General features: G+C 39.1%; 3 protein-coding genes, 1 long non-coding RNA gene and 2 pseudogenes across 4 annotated transcripts; all 6 read right to left on the bottom strand.

Moving 5' to 3' along the window:
- Positions 1-267: 267 nt before the first annotated feature.
- On the bottom strand, positions 268-752 carry LOC115758149. The gene has a single exon (XM_030698683.1). It carries the CDS (start codon positions 601-603, stop codon positions 268-270), a length of 336 nt encoding a protein of 111 aa, XP_030554543.1. The 5' UTR covers positions 604-752.
- Positions 753-818: 66 nt separating this feature from the next.
- LOC115758146 (wiskott-Aldrich syndrome protein homolog 1-like) lies at positions 819-2,068 on the bottom strand. Its single transcript, XM_030698680.1, has 5 exons — positions 1,915-2,068; positions 1,832-1,855; positions 1,580-1,675; positions 1,446-1,520; positions 819-1,046 (listed from the first exon to the last, which is right to left on the bottom strand). Exons 1-5 carry the CDS (start codon positions 2,017-2,019, stop codon positions 951-953), a joined length of 396 nt encoding a protein of 131 aa, XP_030554540.1. The 5' UTR covers positions 2,020-2,068; the 3' UTR covers positions 819-950.
- A 783-nt stretch (positions 2,069-2,851) lies between these two features.
- On the bottom strand, positions 2,852-12,389 carry LOC115758148. Its single transcript, XR_004017406.1, has 3 exons — positions 12,193-12,389; positions 3,314-3,571; positions 2,852-3,206 (listed from the first exon to the last, which is right to left on the bottom strand). It is a non-coding gene; the product is annotated as an uncharacterized LOC115758148 (long non-coding RNA).
- A 3,596-nt stretch (positions 12,390-15,985) lies between these two features.
- Positions 15,986-16,550, bottom strand: LOC115758145 (gram-negative bacteria-binding protein 3). Its single transcript, XM_030698679.1, has one exon. It carries the CDS (start codon positions 16,513-16,515, stop codon positions 16,141-16,143), a length of 375 nt encoding a protein of 124 aa, XP_030554539.1. The 5' UTR covers positions 16,516-16,550; the 3' UTR covers positions 15,986-16,140.
- Positions 16,551-17,940: 1,390 nt separating this feature from the next.
- On the bottom strand, positions 17,941-18,778 carry LOC115758147 (annotated as a pseudogene).
- Positions 18,779-19,682: 904 nt separating this feature from the next.
- LOC115758144 lies at positions 19,683-20,623 on the bottom strand (annotated as a pseudogene).
- Between the last annotated feature and the right edge of the window lie 49 nt (positions 20,624-20,672).

Below are 20,672 nucleotides of genomic sequence, written 5' to 3'. Positions count from 1 at the left end.
AAAAATCTTGCATTCCAACCGACGAGCCGCGACCTTCTCTAAGTTTTTGGGAATTAGACTTACGTGCCTAGCATGCCTAATTAGGCATTAGAGAGACAATTGTGGCGGGAGTTTGGAAGAAAATGCGACCGTTGCCGTCAAGTCTACGACTGTTTTGGACTTAAGGGATTTGCGCTGGAGAAATTTGACTTTGCATAAAAAAGGAACAACAAAAAGCGCTTTGCTTTAAGACAACATTTTCATTTATTAAATTTTCGATAAAATGTTCTACCATTTCTTATAGCTTTTTCCTATGCCATAGCCAATATTATAACCTCGACCAGCACCAATGTAGGAATTGGTATAGTAGGGCTGCGGTTGTACCAGAATTGGTTGTACTATCACCTGTGGCTGTGGATAGTACAGCTTCTTCAGAAGATGACGTGGCCGACGTAGCTGATTAGTCTCTGATGGCGTGGCGGCGCCTCCCTCTCCTGTCGTGGAAATTGCATCAGCATGCAGGTCAGCATCTGGCAAATCAGCAACTGCATTGTGGTTATCAGGAAAGGCCAGAACCAAGGCAAAAGTGAGGCTGCTTAGCAAAAGAAACGCAACGAGCTTCATCCTGACGAAAGACGATCTGCAACTGACTAAACTCACAACCAACAGACTCTTAAATACGCGTCATGGAAAAAAAAAAATTGCAGGTAGCATCTGGGCAAAACTACCTGATTTATGTTTGCGGAGCAGCTGCAGAGGATTAGCGCAGATTACAGATACTACTTGGAAATGTTAAATCGTTTATGAGTTTATAAATCAGCTAGGCGATTTGGTAAATGTTTTTTTGGAATGCTTGAAACATATTTTATTTTATGGCTAATTCCTTATTGTTGCCGTGGTTCCCTAACCCCTACGCAAGCGCCTTACTATATGATATATGTATGTAAATAATATTTAGCTATTCCTTATCCTTAAGCTGGTGGTGCTGGCATACCCGCGGGTGGTGCTGGCACTCCATCAGGCGGTGCTGGCATTCCCTCAGGTGGCGATGGCATCTGGCGGCGTTGCTGTTGAGCCAGAAATAATAAATAATGTGCAATTAGTAAAGTGATTTAACTCTTTGATGATGTTGCATAGTCTCTAATTTGAGTCTTTTAAAACTATGCCTAACAAGTTCAAAAAAATATTTTCCCTAAATGACAAATGAGCTCGCTGAGGCTCCTGGTACTGAGAAAGTCCTATAACCATTTTTTTCTTATAATGCTTCCATTAACATCGCTTTAGCGCAAGGGTATTGGTATTGGTATACTAGCTAGTGGTAAGGGAATACCAGGTGGTAGCTGGCCAATGAATGGGTAACCTTATTGTTGCCAGAATACAGAGGAATGAACACAGATCAAATGGGAACTAACTAGTTAATAAAGATAGGAGTAGCTGATAGTAAAGTATTGGAATATTTTACTTACCCTGGTATGTGGTGGTGGTTCTTCGTTAGTCACCTGCGTTGGTTCGTTGTTCAAGTTAATGGTATTACGACGGGGCTGTTAGCATATGGACAGATTTCAGATGTAATACTTTATAGTTATATCTGATAGCTTACTCTCAAATGTGGTGGGGGTGGTGGCGGTTGCTCGTTGTTGACATAAGCCGATGCGCTCTCAAGTCCCTTTTTATGAGTGTGAACATGGCGCCGTGTCTAGAATTAGTAGGCATTGGCAAAATCGCATAAGTAAATTCTTATAACCCAGGAGGCGTCGCCGCACCAATTCCTCTTCATTAACGCTTAATTGGCGACGCGTCTTGGGGCAGAGAGATTTTAACTTTTGTGCCATTTATTTCACAACAGACTTACCCTGACAAAGAGGCGCACGGGCTCCTGTAGCAAAAACTTATTTTAAATATTTGTAATAGTGCAGCAAGTATTATGTCGCTTACCTCCAAGCCCTTTGTGGAGCCACCGCCACCGCCACCACGTCCGTCCACGCCGAACAATGTCAAAGCCACCACGTAAACAACCAAAACAACGCAAAATAGCTTCATTTTCGAGCCGTCACGTCGCGTTCAATATTTTGGGAATGGGAGAAACTGTGACTTCTCGCCGCTGGCCAGCAGTTAGCTGTGCAGCTTCTTATATACGTTCTGCCCCCATGGGTATTTCGATTTTAATTGGCTTGTTAAACGTTATCCGAAATCTTGTAAAATGTCAGCTTGCCAAGTAATTGTCGATACGTATCGCACAGGGGCAACAATTTAATTGTTTATTAAATCCGAGTTATTAGCAGCTGCCAAATGACATAAAGCAAGATGTATCCTCAAGATACATCTGCATTAACATCAAAAGGGCGGCATTTAAAATGAGAGTGTGTTTCGGTGAGCTATTGTGATATTATGCTGACCAAGCCAATTTTCCAGCTACTCTTAAAATATACACAAATTGGAAAATTGAGGAAGTAAGATATGCATAATACGCACGCATAAATAATGCTCGCGCTAAATTAATTTACTGGAATATGATACATTAAATGATTTGTTTTAAAAGCGAGAAACCTATTTATATAACAGACAATTCAGATGTTAAATCCATTTTATATTTCTTGAATAAAACTTAAACTTAACTTGTAAACTTATTTTAAATGTTTCTCTACCCTTGTAGAAGGTATTATAATTTTGTCACTAAATGTAATCGAACCTATCAAGCATTTATTTATTCTTTCGGTTTTCAATATATATTGGCCAAATTCAGCAATTAGAGGCTTGAACTTTCTGCAAAATTATTTATGGTTTTATGAACATATTTTAAATAATAGTTAAAAATATAAAATAAAAGATAATTAAAAAAGTGTACCAAAAGAGTAAGGTTTTATATAGGGTTGGCTTAACATAGTGTAATTAATGAAGTATATCTGATCAGTTAATAAATTTTTGGCTAAAATAAACGTGTTAGAGTTACATATCTTGAATGTTTATTGATTATAATACGCCCTGTTGCCAAAGTTCACCACCATGTCAATTGCAGCCCTGGCACTTGAAAACTGTGTGCGAGTATTGGGCTCTTTTCATGGTCTTCTTCTTCATATCCGGCACTAAACACGCCGGAATGAGTTCACGTCCACGTTTACCAGAGCTTTGCATAATTTTGAAATTATAACACGCTTTGATGCTGACGTGCCGAAAGGCGTAGGGCGCAAAATGCGTGTTTCTGTCGCCGTCTTTGTCTTTGTCTCAGTCTCTCGTTGTCAACCAAGTCAAATAGAGGTGCAGGCGACAAAAACGAAATTGTTGAAAAAGAGTACAAAATAAATAAGCGCACTTTTTTCTCATTTCCGTTGCTTACTTTGACGTGTTTAGTTTTTGATGTGCACATTCGCGCACACAGCAACAACAACAATAACATGAACAACAACGGGACCAACAGTAAAGGCAGATGATTAAATTCGTCGCCAGTGTGGACAACGCCGTTGGTTCCAGCGGTGCCTCTTTATATGGGTTGCTCGTTGTCTGCATCTTAGAAGCACCCGCTCTTTTGCTTCACTCCTATTTTTGTCGCGCTCTCTCTCTCTCTGCCACTCTCCTTCGGGCTTCCTTTCTGTCTCTGTGTGTAAACTTTTCTCATTAGAAAACTTTTACTATTTCCGCTACTCAACGCCAAACGCAAACAACAAACAAACAGCAGCAGCGGCAAACAACAAAAAAAGCATAATATAAAATAAAATGAAAATAAAAATAAAAATTAAATGAAACATAAAATAACAAGTAAGATGTTCTAGTCGGGAGCTCCCGACTAGAGGATACCCTGAACCCTCTTCTTCCAACATCAAATGCATATATTTATTCTATTTTAGAAGCTATATGTCAAGTTTGGTGACTCTAGTTCTTATTATTTACCAAAATTGCCCAAAAACAGGATATCGATATCGATTTTTATCGATTGCTTGGAAACGGAGTAAGTTATCGATTATCGGAAACAAACTCTATCTGCGCGGGAGCTAGGAGCATCTACATATAAAATTTTAGGTCTCTAGCTCTTATAGGTTCTGAGATCCTTGCGTTCATATGTACGGACGGACGGACGGACGGACAGACAGACGGACATGGCTAGATCGACTCAGCTATTTATGCAGATCAAGAATATATTTACTTTATGGGGTCGGAGTTGCTTTCTTCTGCCTGTTACATACATTGCCCTTCGCACAAATACAATATACCCTTATACCCATTTTTAATGTGTTCAGGGTATAAAAATCCAAACTTCGTGAAAATCGGATGAGATTAGGCCGAGACATGGGGGGGGGGGGGTACTTTTTGACCCATGTCTATATACGAATCTTGGGGTAAGACTTGGACATGAATTTCGACCAAAAAATCGGTGTCGAGATTTGAATGCCAGATTAATCCAGAGGGAAAACCATGAAGAAAAATCCAAACTTCGTGAAAATCGGATGAGATTTGGCCAAGATATGGGGGTGATAAATTTTGACCCATGTCTATATACGAATCTTGGGGTAAGATTTGGACATGAATTTCGACAAAAAAATCGGTGTCGAGATTTTAATGCCAGATTAAACTAGAGGGAAAACCATTAAGAAAAAGCCAAACTTTGTGAAAATCGGATGAGATTTGACCGAGATATGGGGGTGGTAATTTTTGACCCATGTCTATATACGAATCTTGGGGTAAGATTTGGACATGAATTTCGACCAAAAAATCGGTGTGGAGATTTGAATGCCAGATTAAACTAGAGGGAAAACCATGAAGAAAAATCCAAACTTCGTGAAAATCGGATGAGATTTGGCCAAGATATGGGGGTGATAAATTTTGACCCATGTCTATATACGAATCTTGGGGTAAGATTTGGACATGAATTTCGACAAAAAAATCGGTGTCGAGATTTGAATGCCAGATTAAACTAGAGGGAAAACCATTAAGAAAAAGCCAAGCTTCGTGAAAATCGGATGAGATTTGACCGAGATATGGGGGTGGTAATTTTTGACCCATGTCTATATACGAATCTTGGGGTAAGATTTGGACATGAATTTCGACCAAAAATCGGTGTGGAGATTTGAATGCCAGATTAAACTAGAGGGAAAACCATGAAGAAAAATCCAAACTTCGTGAAAATCGGATGAGATTTGGCCAAGATATGGGGGTGATAAATTTTGACCCATGTCTATATACGAATCTTGGGGTAAGATTTGGACATGAATTTCGACAAAAAAATCGGTGTCGAGATTTGAATGCCAGATTAAACTAGAGGGAAAACCATTAAGAAAAAGCCAAACTTCGTGAAAATCGGATGAGATTTGACCGAGATATGGGGGTGGTAATTTTTGACCCATGTCTATATACGAATCTTGGGGTAAGATTTGGACATGAATTTCGACCAAAAAATCGGTGTGGAGATTTGAATGCCAGATTAAACTAGAGGGAAAACCATGAAGAAAAATCCAAACTTCGTGAAAATCGGATGAGATTTGGCCGAGATATGGGGGTGGTAATTTTTGACCCATGTCTATATACGAATCTTGGGGTAAGATTTGGACATGAATTTCGACCAAAAAATCGGTGTCGAGATTTGAATGCCAGATTAAACTAGAGGGAAAACCATGAAGAAAAAGCCAAACTTCATGAAAATGGGATGAGATTTGGCCGGGATATGGGGGTTGTAAATTTTGACCCACGTCTATATACGTATCTTGGGGTAAGATTTGGACATGAATTTCGACCAAAAAATCGGTGTCGAGATTTGAATGCCAGATTAAACTAGAGGGAAAACCATGAAGAAAAAGCCAAACTTCGTGAAAATCGGATGAGATTTGGCCGAGATATGGGGGTGGTAATTTTTGATCCATGTCTGTATACGAATCTTGGGGTAAGATTTGGACATGAATTTCGACCAAAAAATCGGTGTCGAGATTTGAATGCCAAATTAAACTAGAGGGAAAAGCATAAAGAAAAAGCCAAACTTCGTGAAAATCGGATGAGATTTGACCGAGATATGGGGGTGGACCCCATGTCCCATTGACCCATGTCGATATACGAATCTTGGGGTAAGATTTGGACATGAATTTCGACAAAAAATCGGTGTCGAGATTTGAATGCCAGATTAAACTAGAGGGAAAACCATTAAGAAAAAGCCAAACTTCGTGAAAATCGGATGAGATTTGACCGAGATATGGGGGTGGTAATTTTTGACCCATGTCTATATACGAATCTTGGGGTAAGATTTGGACATGAATTTCGACCAAAAAATCGGTGTGGAGATTTGAATGCCAGATTAAACTAGAGGGAAAACCATGAAGAAAAATCCAAACTTCGTGAAAATCGGATGAGATTTGACCGAGATATGAGGGTGATAAATTTTGACCCATGGGTATATACGAATCTTGGAGTAATATTTGGACATGCATTTCGACTAAAAATCGATGTTCATATTTGAATGCCAGATTAATCTAGAGGGAAAACCATGAAGAAAAATCCAAACTTCGTGAAAATCGGATGAGATTTGACCGAGTTATGGGGGCTGTAATTTTTGACCCATGTCTATATACGAATCTTGGGGTAAGATTTGGATATGAATTTCGACCAAAAAATCGGTGTCGAGATTTGAATGCCAGATTAAACTAGAGGGAAAACCATGAAGAAAAATCCAAACTTCGTGAAAATCGGATGAGATTTGGCCGAGATATGGGGGTGGTAATTTTTGATCCATGTCTGTATACGAATCTTGTGGTAAGATTTGGACATGAATTTCGACCAAAAAATCGGTGTCGAGATTTGAATGCCAGATTAAACTAGAGGGAAAACCATGAAGAAAAATCCAAACTTCGTGAAAATCGGATGAGATTTGGCCGAGATATGGGGGTGATAAATTTTGACCCATGTCTATATACGAATCTTGGGGTAAGATTTGGACATGAATTTCGACCAAAAAATCGGTGTCGAGATTTGAATGCCAGATTAATCCAGAGGGAAAACCATGAAGAAAAATCCAAACTTCGTGAAAATCGGATGAGATTTGGCCGAGATATGGGGGTGATAAATTTTGACCCATATACGAATCTTGGGGTAAGATTTGGACATGAATTTCGACCAAAAAATCGGTGTCGAGATTTGAATGCCAGATTAATCTAGAGGGAAAACCATGAAGAAAAATCCAAACTTCGTGAAAATCGGATGAGATTTGACCGAGTTATGGGGGCTGTAATTTTTGACCCATGTCTATATACGAATCTTGGGGTAAGATTTGGATATGAATTTCGACCAAAAAATCGGTGTCGAGATTTGAATGCCAGATTAAACTAGAGGGAAAACCATGAAGAAAAATCCAAACTTCGTTAAAATCGGATGAGATTTGGCCGAGATATGGGGGTGGTAATTTTTGATCCATGTCTGTATACGAATCTTGGGGTAAGATTTGGACATGAATTTCGACAAAAAAATCGGTGTCGAGATTTGAATGCCAGATTAAACTAGAGGGAAAACCATGAAGAAAAATCCAAACTTCGTGAAAATCGGATGAGATTTGGCCGAGATATGGGGGTGGTAATTTTTGACCCATGTCTATATACGAATCTTGGGGTAAGATTTGGACATGAATTTCGACAAAAAAATCGGTGTCGAGATTTGAATGCCAGATTAAACTAGAGGGAAAACCATTAAGAAAAATCCAAACTTCGTGAAAATCGGATGAGATTTGGCCGAGATATGGGGGTGGTAATTTTTGACCCATGTCTATATACGAATCTTGGGGTAAGATTTGGACATGAATTTCGACATAAAAATCGGTGTCGAGATTTGAATGCCAGATTAAACTAGAGGGAAAACCATGAAGAAAAATCCAAACTTCGTGAAAATCGGATGAGATTTGACCGAGTTATGGGGGCTGTAATTTTTGACCCATGTCTATATACGAATCTTGGGGTAAGATTTGGATATGAATTTCGACCAAAAAATCGGTGTCGAGATTTGAATGCCAGATTAAACTAGAGGGAAAACCATGAAGAAAAATCCAAACTTCGTGAAAATCGGATGAGATTTGGCCGAGATATGGGGGTGGTAATTTTTGATCCATGTCTGTATACGAATCTTGTGGTAAGATTTGGACATGAATTTCGACCAAAAAATCGGTGTCGAGATTTGAATGCCAGATTAAACTAGAGGGAAAACCATGAAGAAAAATCCAAACTTCGTGAAAATCGGATGAGATTTGGCCGAGATATGGGGGTGATAAATTTTGACCCATGTCTATATACGAATCTTGGGGTAAGATTTGGACATGAATTTCGACCAAAAAATCGGTGTCGAGATTTGAATGCCAGATTAATCCAGAGGGAAAACCATGAAGAAAAATCCAAACTTCGTGAAAATCGGATGAGATTTGGCCGAGATATGGGGGTGATAAATTTTGACCCATATACGAATCTTGGGGTAAGATTTGGACATGAATTTCGACCAAAAAATCGGTGTCGAGATTTGAATGCCAGATTAAACTAGAGGGAAAACCATTAAGAAAAAGCCAAACTTGATGAAAATCGGATGAGATTTGACCGAGTTATGGGGGTGGTACATTTTGACCCATGTCTATATACGAATCTTGGGGTAAGATTTGGACATGAATTTCGACCAAAAAATCGGTGTCGAGATTTGAATGCCAGATTAAACTAGAGGGAAAGCCATGAAGAAAAATCCAAACTTCGTGAAAATCGGATGCGATTTGGCCGAGATATGGGGGTGATAAATTTTGACCCATGTCTATATACGAATCTTGGGGTAAGATTTGGACATGAATTTCGACCAAAAAATCGGTGTCGAGATTTGAATGCCAGATTAATCCAGAGGGAAAACCATGAAGAAAAATCCAAACTTCGTGAAAATCGGATGAGATTTGGCCGAGATATGGGGGTGATAAATTTTGACCCATGTCTATATACGAATCTTGGGGTAAGATTTGGATGTGAATTTCGACCAAAAAATCGGTGTCAAGATTTGAATGCCAGATTAAACTAGAGGGAAAACCATGAAGAAAAATCCAAACTTTGTGAAAATCGGATGAGATTTGACCGAGATATGGGGGTTGTAATTTTTGACCCATGTCTATATACGAATCTTGGGGTAAGATTTGGACATGAATTTCGACCAAATAATCGATGTCGAGATTTGAATGCCAGATTAATCAAGAGGTAAAACCATGAAGAAAAAGCCAAACTTGGTGAAAATCGGATGAGATTTGACCGAGTTATGGGGGTTGTAATTTTTGACCCATGTCTAAATACGAATCTTGGGCTAAGATTTGGACATGAATTTCGACCAAAAAATCGGTGTACAGATTTGAATGCCAGATTAATCCAGAGGGAAAACCATGAAGAAAAATCCAAACTTCGTGAAAATCGGATGAGATTTGGCCGAGATATGGGGGTGATAAATTTTGACCCATATACGAATCTTGGGGTAAGATTTGGACATGAATTTCGACCAAAAAATCGGTGTCGAGATTTGAATGCCAGATTAAACTAGAGGGAAAACCATTAAGAAAAAGCCAAACTTGATGAAAATCGGATGAGATTTGACCGAGTTATGGGGGTGGTACATTTTGACCCATGTCTATATACGAATCTTGGGGTAAGATTTGGACATGAATTTCGACCAAAAAATCGGTGTCGAGATTTGAATGCCAGATTAAACTAGAGGGAAAGCCATGAAGAAAAATCCAAACTTCGTGAAAATCGGATGCGATTTGGCCGAGATATGGGGGTGATAAATTTTGACCCATGTCTATATACGAATCTTGGGGTAAGATTTGGACATGAATTTCGACCAAAAAATCGGTGTCGAGATTTGAATGCCAGATTAATCCAGAGGGAAAACCATGAAGAAAAATCCAAACTTCGTGAAAATCGGATGAGATTTGGCCGAGATATGGGGGTGATAAATTTTGACCCATGTCTATATACGAATCTTGGGGTAAGATTTGGATGTGAATTTCGACCAAAAAATCGGTGTCAAGATTTGAATGCCAGATTAAACTAGAGGGAAAACCATGAAGAAAAATCCAAACTTTGTGAAAATCGGATGAGATTTGACCGAGATATGGGGGTTGTAATTTTTGACCCATGTCTATATACGAATCTTGGGGTAAGATTTGGACATGAATTTCGACCAAATAATCGATGTCGAGATTTGAATGCCAGATTAATCAAGAGGTAAAACCATGAAGAAAAAGCCAAACTTGGTGAAAATCGGATGAGATTTGACCGAGTTATGGGGGTTGTAATTTTTGACCCATGTCTAAATACGAATCTTGGGCTAAGATTTGGACATGAATTTCGACCAAAAAATCGGTGTACAGATTTGAATGCCAGATTAATCCAGAGGGAAAACCATGAAGAAAAATCCAAACTTCGTGAAAATCGGATGAGATTTGGCCGAGATATGGGGGTGATAAATTTTGACCCATGTCTATATACGAATCTTGGGGTAAGATTAGGACATGAATTTCGACCAAAAAATCGGTGTCAAGATTTGAATGCCAGATTAATCAAGAGGTAAACCCATGAAGAAAAATCCAAACTTCGTGAAAATCGGATGAGATTTAGCCGAGATATGGGGGTGGTAAATTTTGACCCATGTCTATATACGAATCTTGGGGTAAGATTAGGACATGAATTTCGACCAAAAAATCGGTGTCAAGATTTGAATGCCAGATTAATCAAGAGGTAAAACATTTGGACATGAATTTCGACCAAAAAATCGATGTCGAGATTTGAATGCCAGATTAATCAAGAGATAAACCCATGAAGAAAAATCCAAACTTCGTGAAAATCGGATGAGATTTGGCCGAGATATGGGGGTGGTAAATTTTGACCCATGTCTGTATACGAATCTTGGGGTAAGATTTCGATGTGAATTTCGACCAAAAAATCGATGTCGAGCGTTGAATGCCAGATTAAACTAGATGGAAAACCATGAAGAAAAAGCCAAACTTCGTGAAAATCGGATGAGATTTGACCGAGATATGGGGGTGGTCATTTTTGACCCATGTCGATATACGAATCTTGGGGTAAGATTTGGACATGAATTTCGACCAAAAAATCGGTGTCGAGATTTGAATGCCAGATTAAACTAGAGGGAAAACCATGAAGAAAAATCCTATATCATATATATATTCTATTTTAGAAGCTATATGTCAAGTTTGGTGACTCTAGTTCTTATTATTTACCAAAATTTCCCAAAAAACAGTATATCGATATCGATTGCTTGAAAACGGAGTAAGTTATCGATTATCGGAAACAAACTCGATCTGCGGGGGAGCTAGGAGCATCTACATCTAAATTTCAAGTCTCTAGCTCTGATAGGTTCTGAGATCCTTGTGTTCATACATACGGACGGACGGGGTCGGAGTTGCTTCCTTCTGCCTGTACATACATTTGGCTTTCGCACAAATACAATATACCCTTATACCCATTTTTAATGGGTGCAGGGTATAAAAATAAACAAGAAAAAATGAGTATCTTGGGCACGCAGCATTTCAAATACCCTTTGTAGACACAAAAGCGTTATGTCCAAACGATTTTTCCTTCGAGAAGATATCTTAGAAAAATGTGATCGTCTGGACAAAAGTTCATTTTCTTACGATTTTTCCCATTGAGCTTTTTGATAAAGAAGTCCGATGCATATGTATATACGAGAGTTTCATATGTAGGGGGCTAGAAAAAACTCTCAAGTGCCAAGATTGGTCAACATATCATATAAAGCAAACAACTGTAAAAGCAACATCTTAATTTTGGACCTATCGTTCCTATGGCAGCTGTATGATATTGATAGAAGAATATAGATAACAATATGATATAGGAGGAGAATAACATAAATGCTTTACTCTTACTCCTTATGTTGCATAATGTATGACAAATTTAAAATATCCTTTCCCAAGGGTAAGAAAATAAAAAATCGTTTAGCGAACAAAAGAAAATGTGTTGCTAATAAAATTTCGGTGTGCGTAAGTGCCCGAATTGACATTGTTCGAGTGCATACATAAGCTACTTATTTAAAATGTGGCAGCTGCGCTGTTGCACAATTTCAGCAATTTGCAACAGGCGCAGCACAAAGGACTCTGCAAGCCTGTGGATTTGCTTTATTTAATAGTAGGAAAAGCAGATGGAATATGTCAAAGTTGCTGTTTGAAAATCAATAAATCAGCGTTTACCGTTTTACCTTTACCTCAGTCTCAATTCAATCAGATTTTGTTATTTGATTTTGCCAGCCTCCGCGCTTTCCTGTTTCCTGTGACTTGCAGTGCGCATTTCCTATAAGTGCCTCGCATTTGCTCTAATTTGATTTTGATCGGCAGCTTCTTATGCGATTCGATTCCATTGCCTGTCAGTGGCTCAAAATGTGCCAATTTTCAGTTGTGTTTATTGATTTAAGTCGAGTGAAACATGACTGATATTTCTGTGTATATATAATTAGATTGCACCGTGCGCTAAACCTAATTCGTGTATCATCTATCAACAAAAAAACAAATAAAGAAGTACAACTTTCAGGCACAAATACATTAAAATGTATTCACTAACATCTTTTTGTCTAAGTTATCAAGCTAGATGACTTTACAAAAAAGGACATCGAAGATTTTATACCCTTTTACACCTTTGCCATGCAGCTCTGCAGATAATCTAAAATAATAGTGCTACAAAAAGATTTGTCATGTATGGTATTTGCATATTTAAATATAAAATTGCCTAGTTTAATCTAAATAAGATTTTACAAATATGTTAGGAGCATAGTGAAACTAATAAATGATAGTTGTGTTTATTCAAACGCAAATGTTTTGCATACAAAAACCTTCTTTTCGCTAAAAAATTTTTGAATAAATTTTAATGCTCTCTACGAAGAAATAAATTCTTTGGAGGAAATTTTGACAAGAAAAGAGAACAAGTATAAAAATTATCTTGCACTGCATAATACTCGTCCGTTGTACAGAAGTATCAAACAGGTTACAATCCAAATTTTAAAAGAGAAGAAGAGAAGAGATCGATATTTTGGGATTGATCCGTAGAGAATCTCATTATTAGTCAGAATTTCAAAGATTATCACTCTGGCTTTCTAAACTATGAAAATATAAATTTTTTATCGATCGTATTTGAAAAGTAAGAAAAAGCGGACAAAATATATAGCAAAATCGTTTCGAACTAATGCCTTTTTTGAAGTGTTAATAATGGTTAATATCGCTATCAATGGGCGAAAAGCTTTCCTAACCCTCTGAAGGGACTCAAAAGTGGGCGACTATTGTTGTGCTTGTATATATTCAAATAAGATAAGATGGGATATCGTCGGTAAATCTTGATAATTACTCTCAGTGGTGGGCTTTCATCTTTCGCCACAAAACAACGACAATGTCGCAATGTGATACGCAATCTTAGAAGAACCCCATAAAAATGGGTAGCTTAAAAGATCTAATTTACAATATCAATCAAATTGCTGTTTAAAATTTAACAGCAACAACATTCAGGATAAGGCAGATTTTAGCAAAATCTCATCAGTTTATCAACAAATTGAGAGGGCCCTCAATTTGTATGCAATTTTTGTGCAACTGAAATGCACTCGGAACGGGGCACACATTGCGTTTATAATGGATATACAACGTACTCGTAGAAATATATACGAAATGCAATTACAGCACGCTCCATTAGCAGCCCGAAGAGTACCATTAAATGCGCGCCATAGGCATTACTAGGCATTACGGGCCGGGCTGCCAATTGGCAAAGTGGCTGCCAGTCAGCCAGGCGGTTAATTCTCAGCACTTGGTTGGGCTAAACATTAACCAGGGGAATTCGCAGCGGCCTTTCGCATTGGTGTCCAGCAATTGAAATGTGTTTTAGTTGTCACTACTAAGTACCACCCCCCCCCCCCCCCCCCCCCCCCCCCCCTTCTCCCTTCCACCCATGCCACAACCCACACTCCAAACTCAGACTGGATTCGGTAATAAGTAAGTTCAATAGCGTCAAGACTCGGTGGGCAACGTCACGTGTCCTGGCAAACGGATTGCCCAGAAAGCCTCACGAACCGGATAATGATCAACGAACTGTATACGTTTCCGCAATCGTAGTCAAATCGACAAACATGCACATCGAATGCAACGGCTCCTGATGCTGATGCTGATGCGGATGCGGATGCTGATGCTGCTGTCGTTCGGGGAATAGGAATGAGAATGAAAACGAGAATGCGAATGCGAATGCGAAAGGGAGGTGTCATGGGCTTAAGGTTGGTATCGAAGCCAAGGAGCTGTTGCCCAAGCAACTTAAAACCGCTCAACTGGCAGACCCCTCCCCCCACCACCGTCCTCCGCAGAGGAGAAATACTGGTGTAAACAACCCCTCGCTCGAATGTTTTGCATTATTGATAAACTGCTCGGTTCGGTCTCTCCATCGTCTGCGTGGCAAGAAATAAAGCAGGCCAAAGAATATTTATGACACTTGCCATGCTCCAACAACGGTGGTAAAAATATGTATATGTATGTGTGTGTGTGTGTGTGTGTGTGTGTTGTGCTGCTAGCAGACGGGCACGCCCCCAAAAGCGAAACGTGTCAGGCATTAAGCCGCTGGACGTGTGTAGCAGCCCTTTATTACCCTAGCCGAAGGGTTGTCCGACAAATATTCACGAATTTCGAATCTAACCTATGTTTATCTCTTATGTCTAAGACATAATGAGGGACATTAAATAAAAAAATCAAATTAAAAATAATTAGATAAATTAAAAAAAAAAATATTCTTTATATATAAATTTAATATATATAATTTTTGCGACCTCTTTTTTTTATAATTTTATATTCAAGTTCTAAATCAAATGTGATTTGATAGGGATTTTCGAGTCCCCAAACATAACAACAAATTTTTTAACAATTTCACACTTTAAGTAATCAAAATAAAATATATATATATATTTAATGTAAGAAATTATAATTTTTAACAAAATACGTTTTATGAAACTTCTTGTTCAAATCGAAAGGATATTATTATTCTACCATGGCAAAAAATACTATCTTGCTACAAGGACAAGCAACATTTGTTGCACTTTTGGCAATTGGTGTAGGCAAAGCGCCGGGGCATTGAAGCGTTTAACGCAATGCACAAAAGTGCAGAAATTAATTAAAAGTAGTGCTAGATGCAGACGCAGACTTTAGACATGTAGCCGTCCGAAAAGAATTTGCCAGACCAATTTAGCGCGGCTGGCGAATGCGCACAGTGAGTGCAGAAAAATGTGTTCACATTGCGTTGTATTGCATTTGCTTTGTTGTAGCATAGGACCAACAAAAAAAGAGGAAAAATTTGGAGAAAGAAGCACAAAGAGTCCAAGGACAACCAAAAAAGGTGAACATGGGCGTGGCAAAGGGCGTGGCCGTGCGTCTGGATACGCACACGTCACGTAGTGCAGTTGCCTCAACTAAAACTTCATCAATTCGCCCTGTGAATCCTTGGCAACTTTGCGCTGGTCTGAGCTGATGGCGGATGTGGGTCGCCGAGTTGGTGGCTCGTCGGGTTGGTGGATCGGTGGGTGGAGCAGCCCCTTTGCACACGTGTGACCATTAATGCATTGCGATTTATTCATGATTAATTACAGCGTTTAAAAGAGCATAAATATGCACTGGCAATTTTATTAACAAAAATAATTAAATGAATCACACAAGGCGAGTCTGGATGTATAATAAATGCATTTCATTAAAGCATTTGCTTTATATATTGAAATATCAGTTGACTTAATTGCATTATACATGACATTTCCCATATGCAGACTGCGAGAAGCACTATCGGATTCCGTATATATCATAACAATTCGAATTTTATTCAGAATCATTTAAGTACGCCAAATTAATACAATTACTAGGATACATATCAATTGTTCCAAGAAGAAGTCCGTTTTAAAAGAACGCAGTTGCGAGTACTTGTACTGTGAATACCCTGTAAAATATACCAAAGAAACAGGAGACAGTCAAGCGAAAAGCTTGTTTTTCTATATTATGTATCGTATATATAAGAGAATACCCCATATAAACCATTTCAACTTTCTATGGCTACTTATAATGTTAATTAAAGACAGGTTTTATAATTGACACACAATGGAAATCAGCCATTCACGATAGAAACGTAGATTTCGTGCTTATTTCAAGCTGTCTTAGGACTTCCCAGCTTGCGTATACTCGGTGACCACATACGCGCCATCATCCTCGCGATAGCCCAATCCATTATAGACGACAAAGGTCCAGTAGTACAGCGTGTCGCCTATATTCAAAACGGTTTCCCGATCACGGAACGTCCAGCGTCCCTTTTTCGCACTGGGTATATCGCGCGCCCATGTGCCAGCTTCCAATCCATCAAAATCCTCGTTTAGCTTGCCATGGAAGGCGAACAATGTAATGCCCTCCTCGTGCGGTATGGAAACCTCAAATCCCTTGGGATAGAACACTCGCACTTGGGCGCTTGGCACCTTGTACGCCGCACACAGCACGACGGCTGTCAGAATGAAGGCGCAGTTTAAAGCTAAACGCATCTTGTATTCCCCTGAGAGCTCGTTACAAAATGCGGAATTAAAGCTCGAGTTAAGCTGATTTATATGAAAATGGGAGAGCTTTCGCTTATCAGACAATAGCAAGCCAGACAAAGCAGCACCAGCTGATACCGTGAGATTCAGAGTCTCTCGATTCAATGCTTATTTTTTTTCTTCACTTAACTAAAAAATGTTCAAATTCTTAACAAGAAGCCGTTACGAATTACGTATGAGTAATAACACAAATTTCCAGATATAAGTGAATCAGAATGCATTCAAATAAAATAAAAGAATTTTCTAGTTACAACTGTTAATAAAATGAACAAGTATTTAGACTAAATGAAGCGTGTTTGTATGAACCTTCGGACTTTCAACATAGACCGCCAATGTTCGGTTCGGTATTGTTGTATCAAGTTAAATGAATTATTAATTATTATACCCTTGCAGAGGGTATTGTAATTTCTTCTCGAAATTTGTAACGCAGAGAAAGAGGCATCTTCGACCCCATAAACTTGGCAGAAGTCCCATTTCTGTTGCACGCAGTACATATGTCGACACCGACTGGATCGGACCACTATCATATACCAGCCATTGGAACGATCGGTCGAAAAGTAGGCTCTTGTATGAACAACTTTTTTGTCTATTAAGATATCTTGACCAAACTCGGCATTTTTAACTTTCACTATGCTCCAACATTTTTGCAAAATCTTGTTTACATCGGATCACTATATAATATGTCATAGGAACGATCGGCCGAAAATGAGGTTATGGTATGAAAAACTTTTGTTTTACAAGATATCTTAACCGTACTCAGTATTGCTATATTGAATCTTCGGCGTGCCGTAGCACTTGCCGTAGCATTTAAATTTATTGGAATATCTTCGATTAGTGATTTTTGAGGCATGCCTAGCTCCTCATTAGTTATGTTATTAAGCTTTTGGCATATTTCATTACCACTGCCTATGCTGAACTGAAAGGAAAATAATAATAATAACATTATATGTATTTAAGACTTACTACAGACAAAATGATAGACGATAAGAGACACAGCTGTATCTCATGATGCACCAAATGCTGGAAATGAATTGACTAATGAATAGGAGTAATAAAATTAATTTATAAAGAGTTTATAACTAGATGTATATAAACAGCTAAAAATCTATGAAACATGCACGCGAAACTTATACTATTAGCCGAATTACTACCAACTATTCAAAAATTTTAAAATAAATAAAGATTTATTTTAAAGTTAAGAAACATGTTTGTAATGCATTGCACATTTTGGACTTACCAACACTGTTCACCAATGCATTTTATAAAAGTGGCAACTCTGCAGGTTTTGTGGCAATTGAATAAAAAACTAACGGAAATCTTTTCAAATGAAATGTTTATTGAACACATTTCAGAACTTAGCACACACTTAGCAACTTATGGATGATATTGTCCATGTCCATGTCAATGTCGCCGTGCTCCGACTGAGCGGCCAGTGCCAAGCGTTGTGCCTCCCTGCTGGGCCCCAATAGCTGCATGCTCCGCTGCAATACGATCATATGCGCTCAAGTGTTTTTGGGTTGCAAAATTGACGGCAGCGCTGCCATGGGGAGCAGCTGCGAGCGACTGCAAGTGGAATGGAAATATAAAATCAAATTGTGAACGATGTACAATTTGCAAGAGATTGGCTCGTGACGTGCCATACTCACCGCTTGACCTGGTGTGTGGCTAGCGTGCTCTTGCGCAATGCGATTATAGGCAGCAAAGTGCTTGCGCTTAGCCGCCTTGACGGCTTCGCTGTCCTCCAGCTGATGACTCAGCTGCGGATGGAAGCCATTCTCATCGGCCACGTACTGAACGGTGCGCACCTGATTCTTGGGATCCACATAGGAGAAGGCGCCGCGTATAACGCCCGAACCATCGGACACCTCCGTATGCTGGCGATCTACATGACCAGGCGCACGTCCAGCCTGGTAGCTGAAAACATACGGATTGGCTGGCGCATGTGGCTCTGGTGTGGTGGCCAACTGCAGGTGCGACACATCCGCGCGACTGGCGCCCAATGCGCAAACGACCTTGCAACATTCAACCGGAAATGTGTTGTTATTTATGCGCTCAGTAACTATCTTTGTCTATGGCTTACCAATATGAGAAATTGCTTCATGCTGTCGGTTTTTTGTTTCTTTTTTTTTAACGTGTGTCTGTTTGTTGAACTGCGTTGGGAAACTAAAAACCTGAAGCGAATTTTTGTTAGTCGTAGTCGTCGAAACCGAAAAAACTTGTCTGGCTCTCAGTGCTTTAGCTTCTCAGATTCGCTTTTTATATATACGCCGATCAAAGCTTTAAAGTCAAAACTTGTTTTGTTTTTTCATTTTTTTTTTTCAATTTTGCATTCATAAACAAGACAATTCGACTTTAATGTTGAATTTAATGTCTTTTGTAATATACCCGAGATAAGCAAGCTTTGCTGTTCTACGAAATAAACCTAGTTCCTCTAATACTAGAATCTCTCAATGTCATATGTTCTTAAAATTTGCAAGCTTGAAGTTGTGTACTCAAATCTCTCTTTGAATTAATGTAAATTATGGTAGTAAAAAAACGAAAATAAGCAGATGAAAACTTCAATAGTAAAATATTAAACAAATTAACGTAAAACATGAAAGTAAACAGTTTGAATAATATATTTGGGAATTTGAGTACCTAAAATTGTTCGTAACTTAAATAAACAGGAATGACGCAAGAAATATCGAAAATAAAACAAGCTTATTTTTCCTATTAAATTTAATTTACAAATAGAAATAAATTCGCCAATAGAAACCACTTAAAACAAGTAAATAATATATTGCTGACGGATTCTTTGAACGATTTGTGGATGAAAGCATTTCTATTAATAGGCTTAACGAAAGGAACTTTTAATCTGTTGGAAAGAGAAAATGCTTGTCACTTTTATATCATGTATTTAATTATATGCTTAAAGTTTTTGGCAGACGGAAATAGTTTATATCTACTTAAGCATTTTAGAAACAGAGGTAAAAAATACTTAAAGATTTAAAACTAGTGTTTAAGAATGTTTAAAGTTTTAACATACTGTCTTTATATTTACCGAGCGGAAAATAATTGAATACGGTGTTACTTTGTTTATTAAGAGAAGCTACATATTTATACATACTTAAAAGCAAATAATTAAATTTCATTGAAGGTAAGCTAAACTTGCTTTTACAAAACTAGTTTCCCTAATTGTATATACAGAATTGTGCACATTAATGCAAAAACTTAACACATAAAAATAAGACTAGGTCAGTGTCTTAACTGTCTGCAACAACCAGTTGCCATAGGCAGGTGCAAGCGTATAAACGCCCGGATACTGGGCATTTGCGCAGCCCAAGCCCCAGGATACAATGCCGAGCAGTTTGAAGCGACCAGCAATTTGAACAATCAATGGACCACCAGAATCGCCCATGCAACTGTCGCGATCTCCAAGTCCGGACTTGCTGCCTGCACAGAACATGGTGTTGGTTACGGTGCCGGCACCAAAATAGTTCTGAGTACAAATCTGGCGATCCAGCTGAACAATAACTGTGTAATGCAGGCGCGATGCAGTCGACATTTGCTCGACAGCTGTTGAGCCCCAGCCGCTGACAAAGAGCTGCGCCTGTGCGGCCAAATTGTCCGTCGGCGCGACGAACTGAATAGGCTGTATGTTGAGGCTATAATTAAGCGGTTGTTGCAGCTGCACCAAAGCGATGTCGTTGTTCATGTGCGTGGGCGAGTTGAATTGCTCGTGGGAATGATGCGACGAACGCGCACGTAGCTGCCACCAGTTGACCACTGGGTTGAGCCGGCGCGTATGGCATAGAGTTGCGGCTCATTCGACTTCAGCACGCAATGAGCAGCGTGAGCACAATGCTGGGCGCCAATATGGTGCCGCCACAGATATGACGGGTGCCCATCTGCACTGAGACCTGATGCGGAAAGTGTGTGATTTTTGTCTCCCAGCCCCCACAATGCGACCGTCCTGTGGACCAGGACTGCCATGGGGCACCGTAAGCCTCTGCTTCTCTATGCTGATCTCCTGCGCAGCGGCAAATGTCAGCCAAGCGAATAGAAGCAGACGAATACGCTGCATGATGTGATGCGAAAGCTGACTTACGGATAACCGTGTGACTCTC

Source organism: Drosophila novamexicana, unplaced genomic scaffold (assembly GCF_003285875.2).
Source record: "Drosophila novamexicana strain 15010-1031.04,08,12 unplaced genomic scaffold, DnovRS2.1 tig00000135-arrow-arrow-pilon, whole genome shotgun sequence".
In the NCBI taxonomy this organism is placed as follows: Eukaryota; Metazoa; Arthropoda; class Insecta; order Diptera; family Drosophilidae; genus Drosophila; species Drosophila novamexicana.
This window is presented reverse-complemented; position numbering and strand designations above follow the sequence as displayed.

What these genes read in the sequence shown, in the direction of transcription:
- LOC115758149 (XM_030698683.1), bottom strand. Translation starts at nt 603, where the DNA reads ATGAAGCTCGTTGCGTTTCTTTTGCTAAGCAGCCTCACTTTTGCCTTG.
- LOC115758146 (XM_030698680.1), bottom strand. Translation starts at nt 2,019, where the DNA reads ATGAAGCTATTTTGCGTTGTTTTGGTTGTTTACGTGGTGGCTTTGACA. An exon ending in GCTCCACAAAGGGCTTGGAG is followed by an intron (nt 1,856 to 1,914) that starts GTAAGCGACATA and finishes TTTTTGCTACAG; the next exon opens with GAGCCCGTGCGCCTCTTTGT. An exon ending in AACCACCACCACATACCAGG is followed by an intron (nt 1,047 to 1,445) that starts GTAAGTAAAATA and finishes CTGGCTCAACAG; the next exon opens with CAACGCCGCCAGATGCCATC.
- LOC115758145 (XM_030698679.1), bottom strand. Translation starts at nt 16,515, where the DNA reads ATGCGTTTAGCTTTAAACTGCGCCTTCATTCTGACAGCCGTCGTGCTG.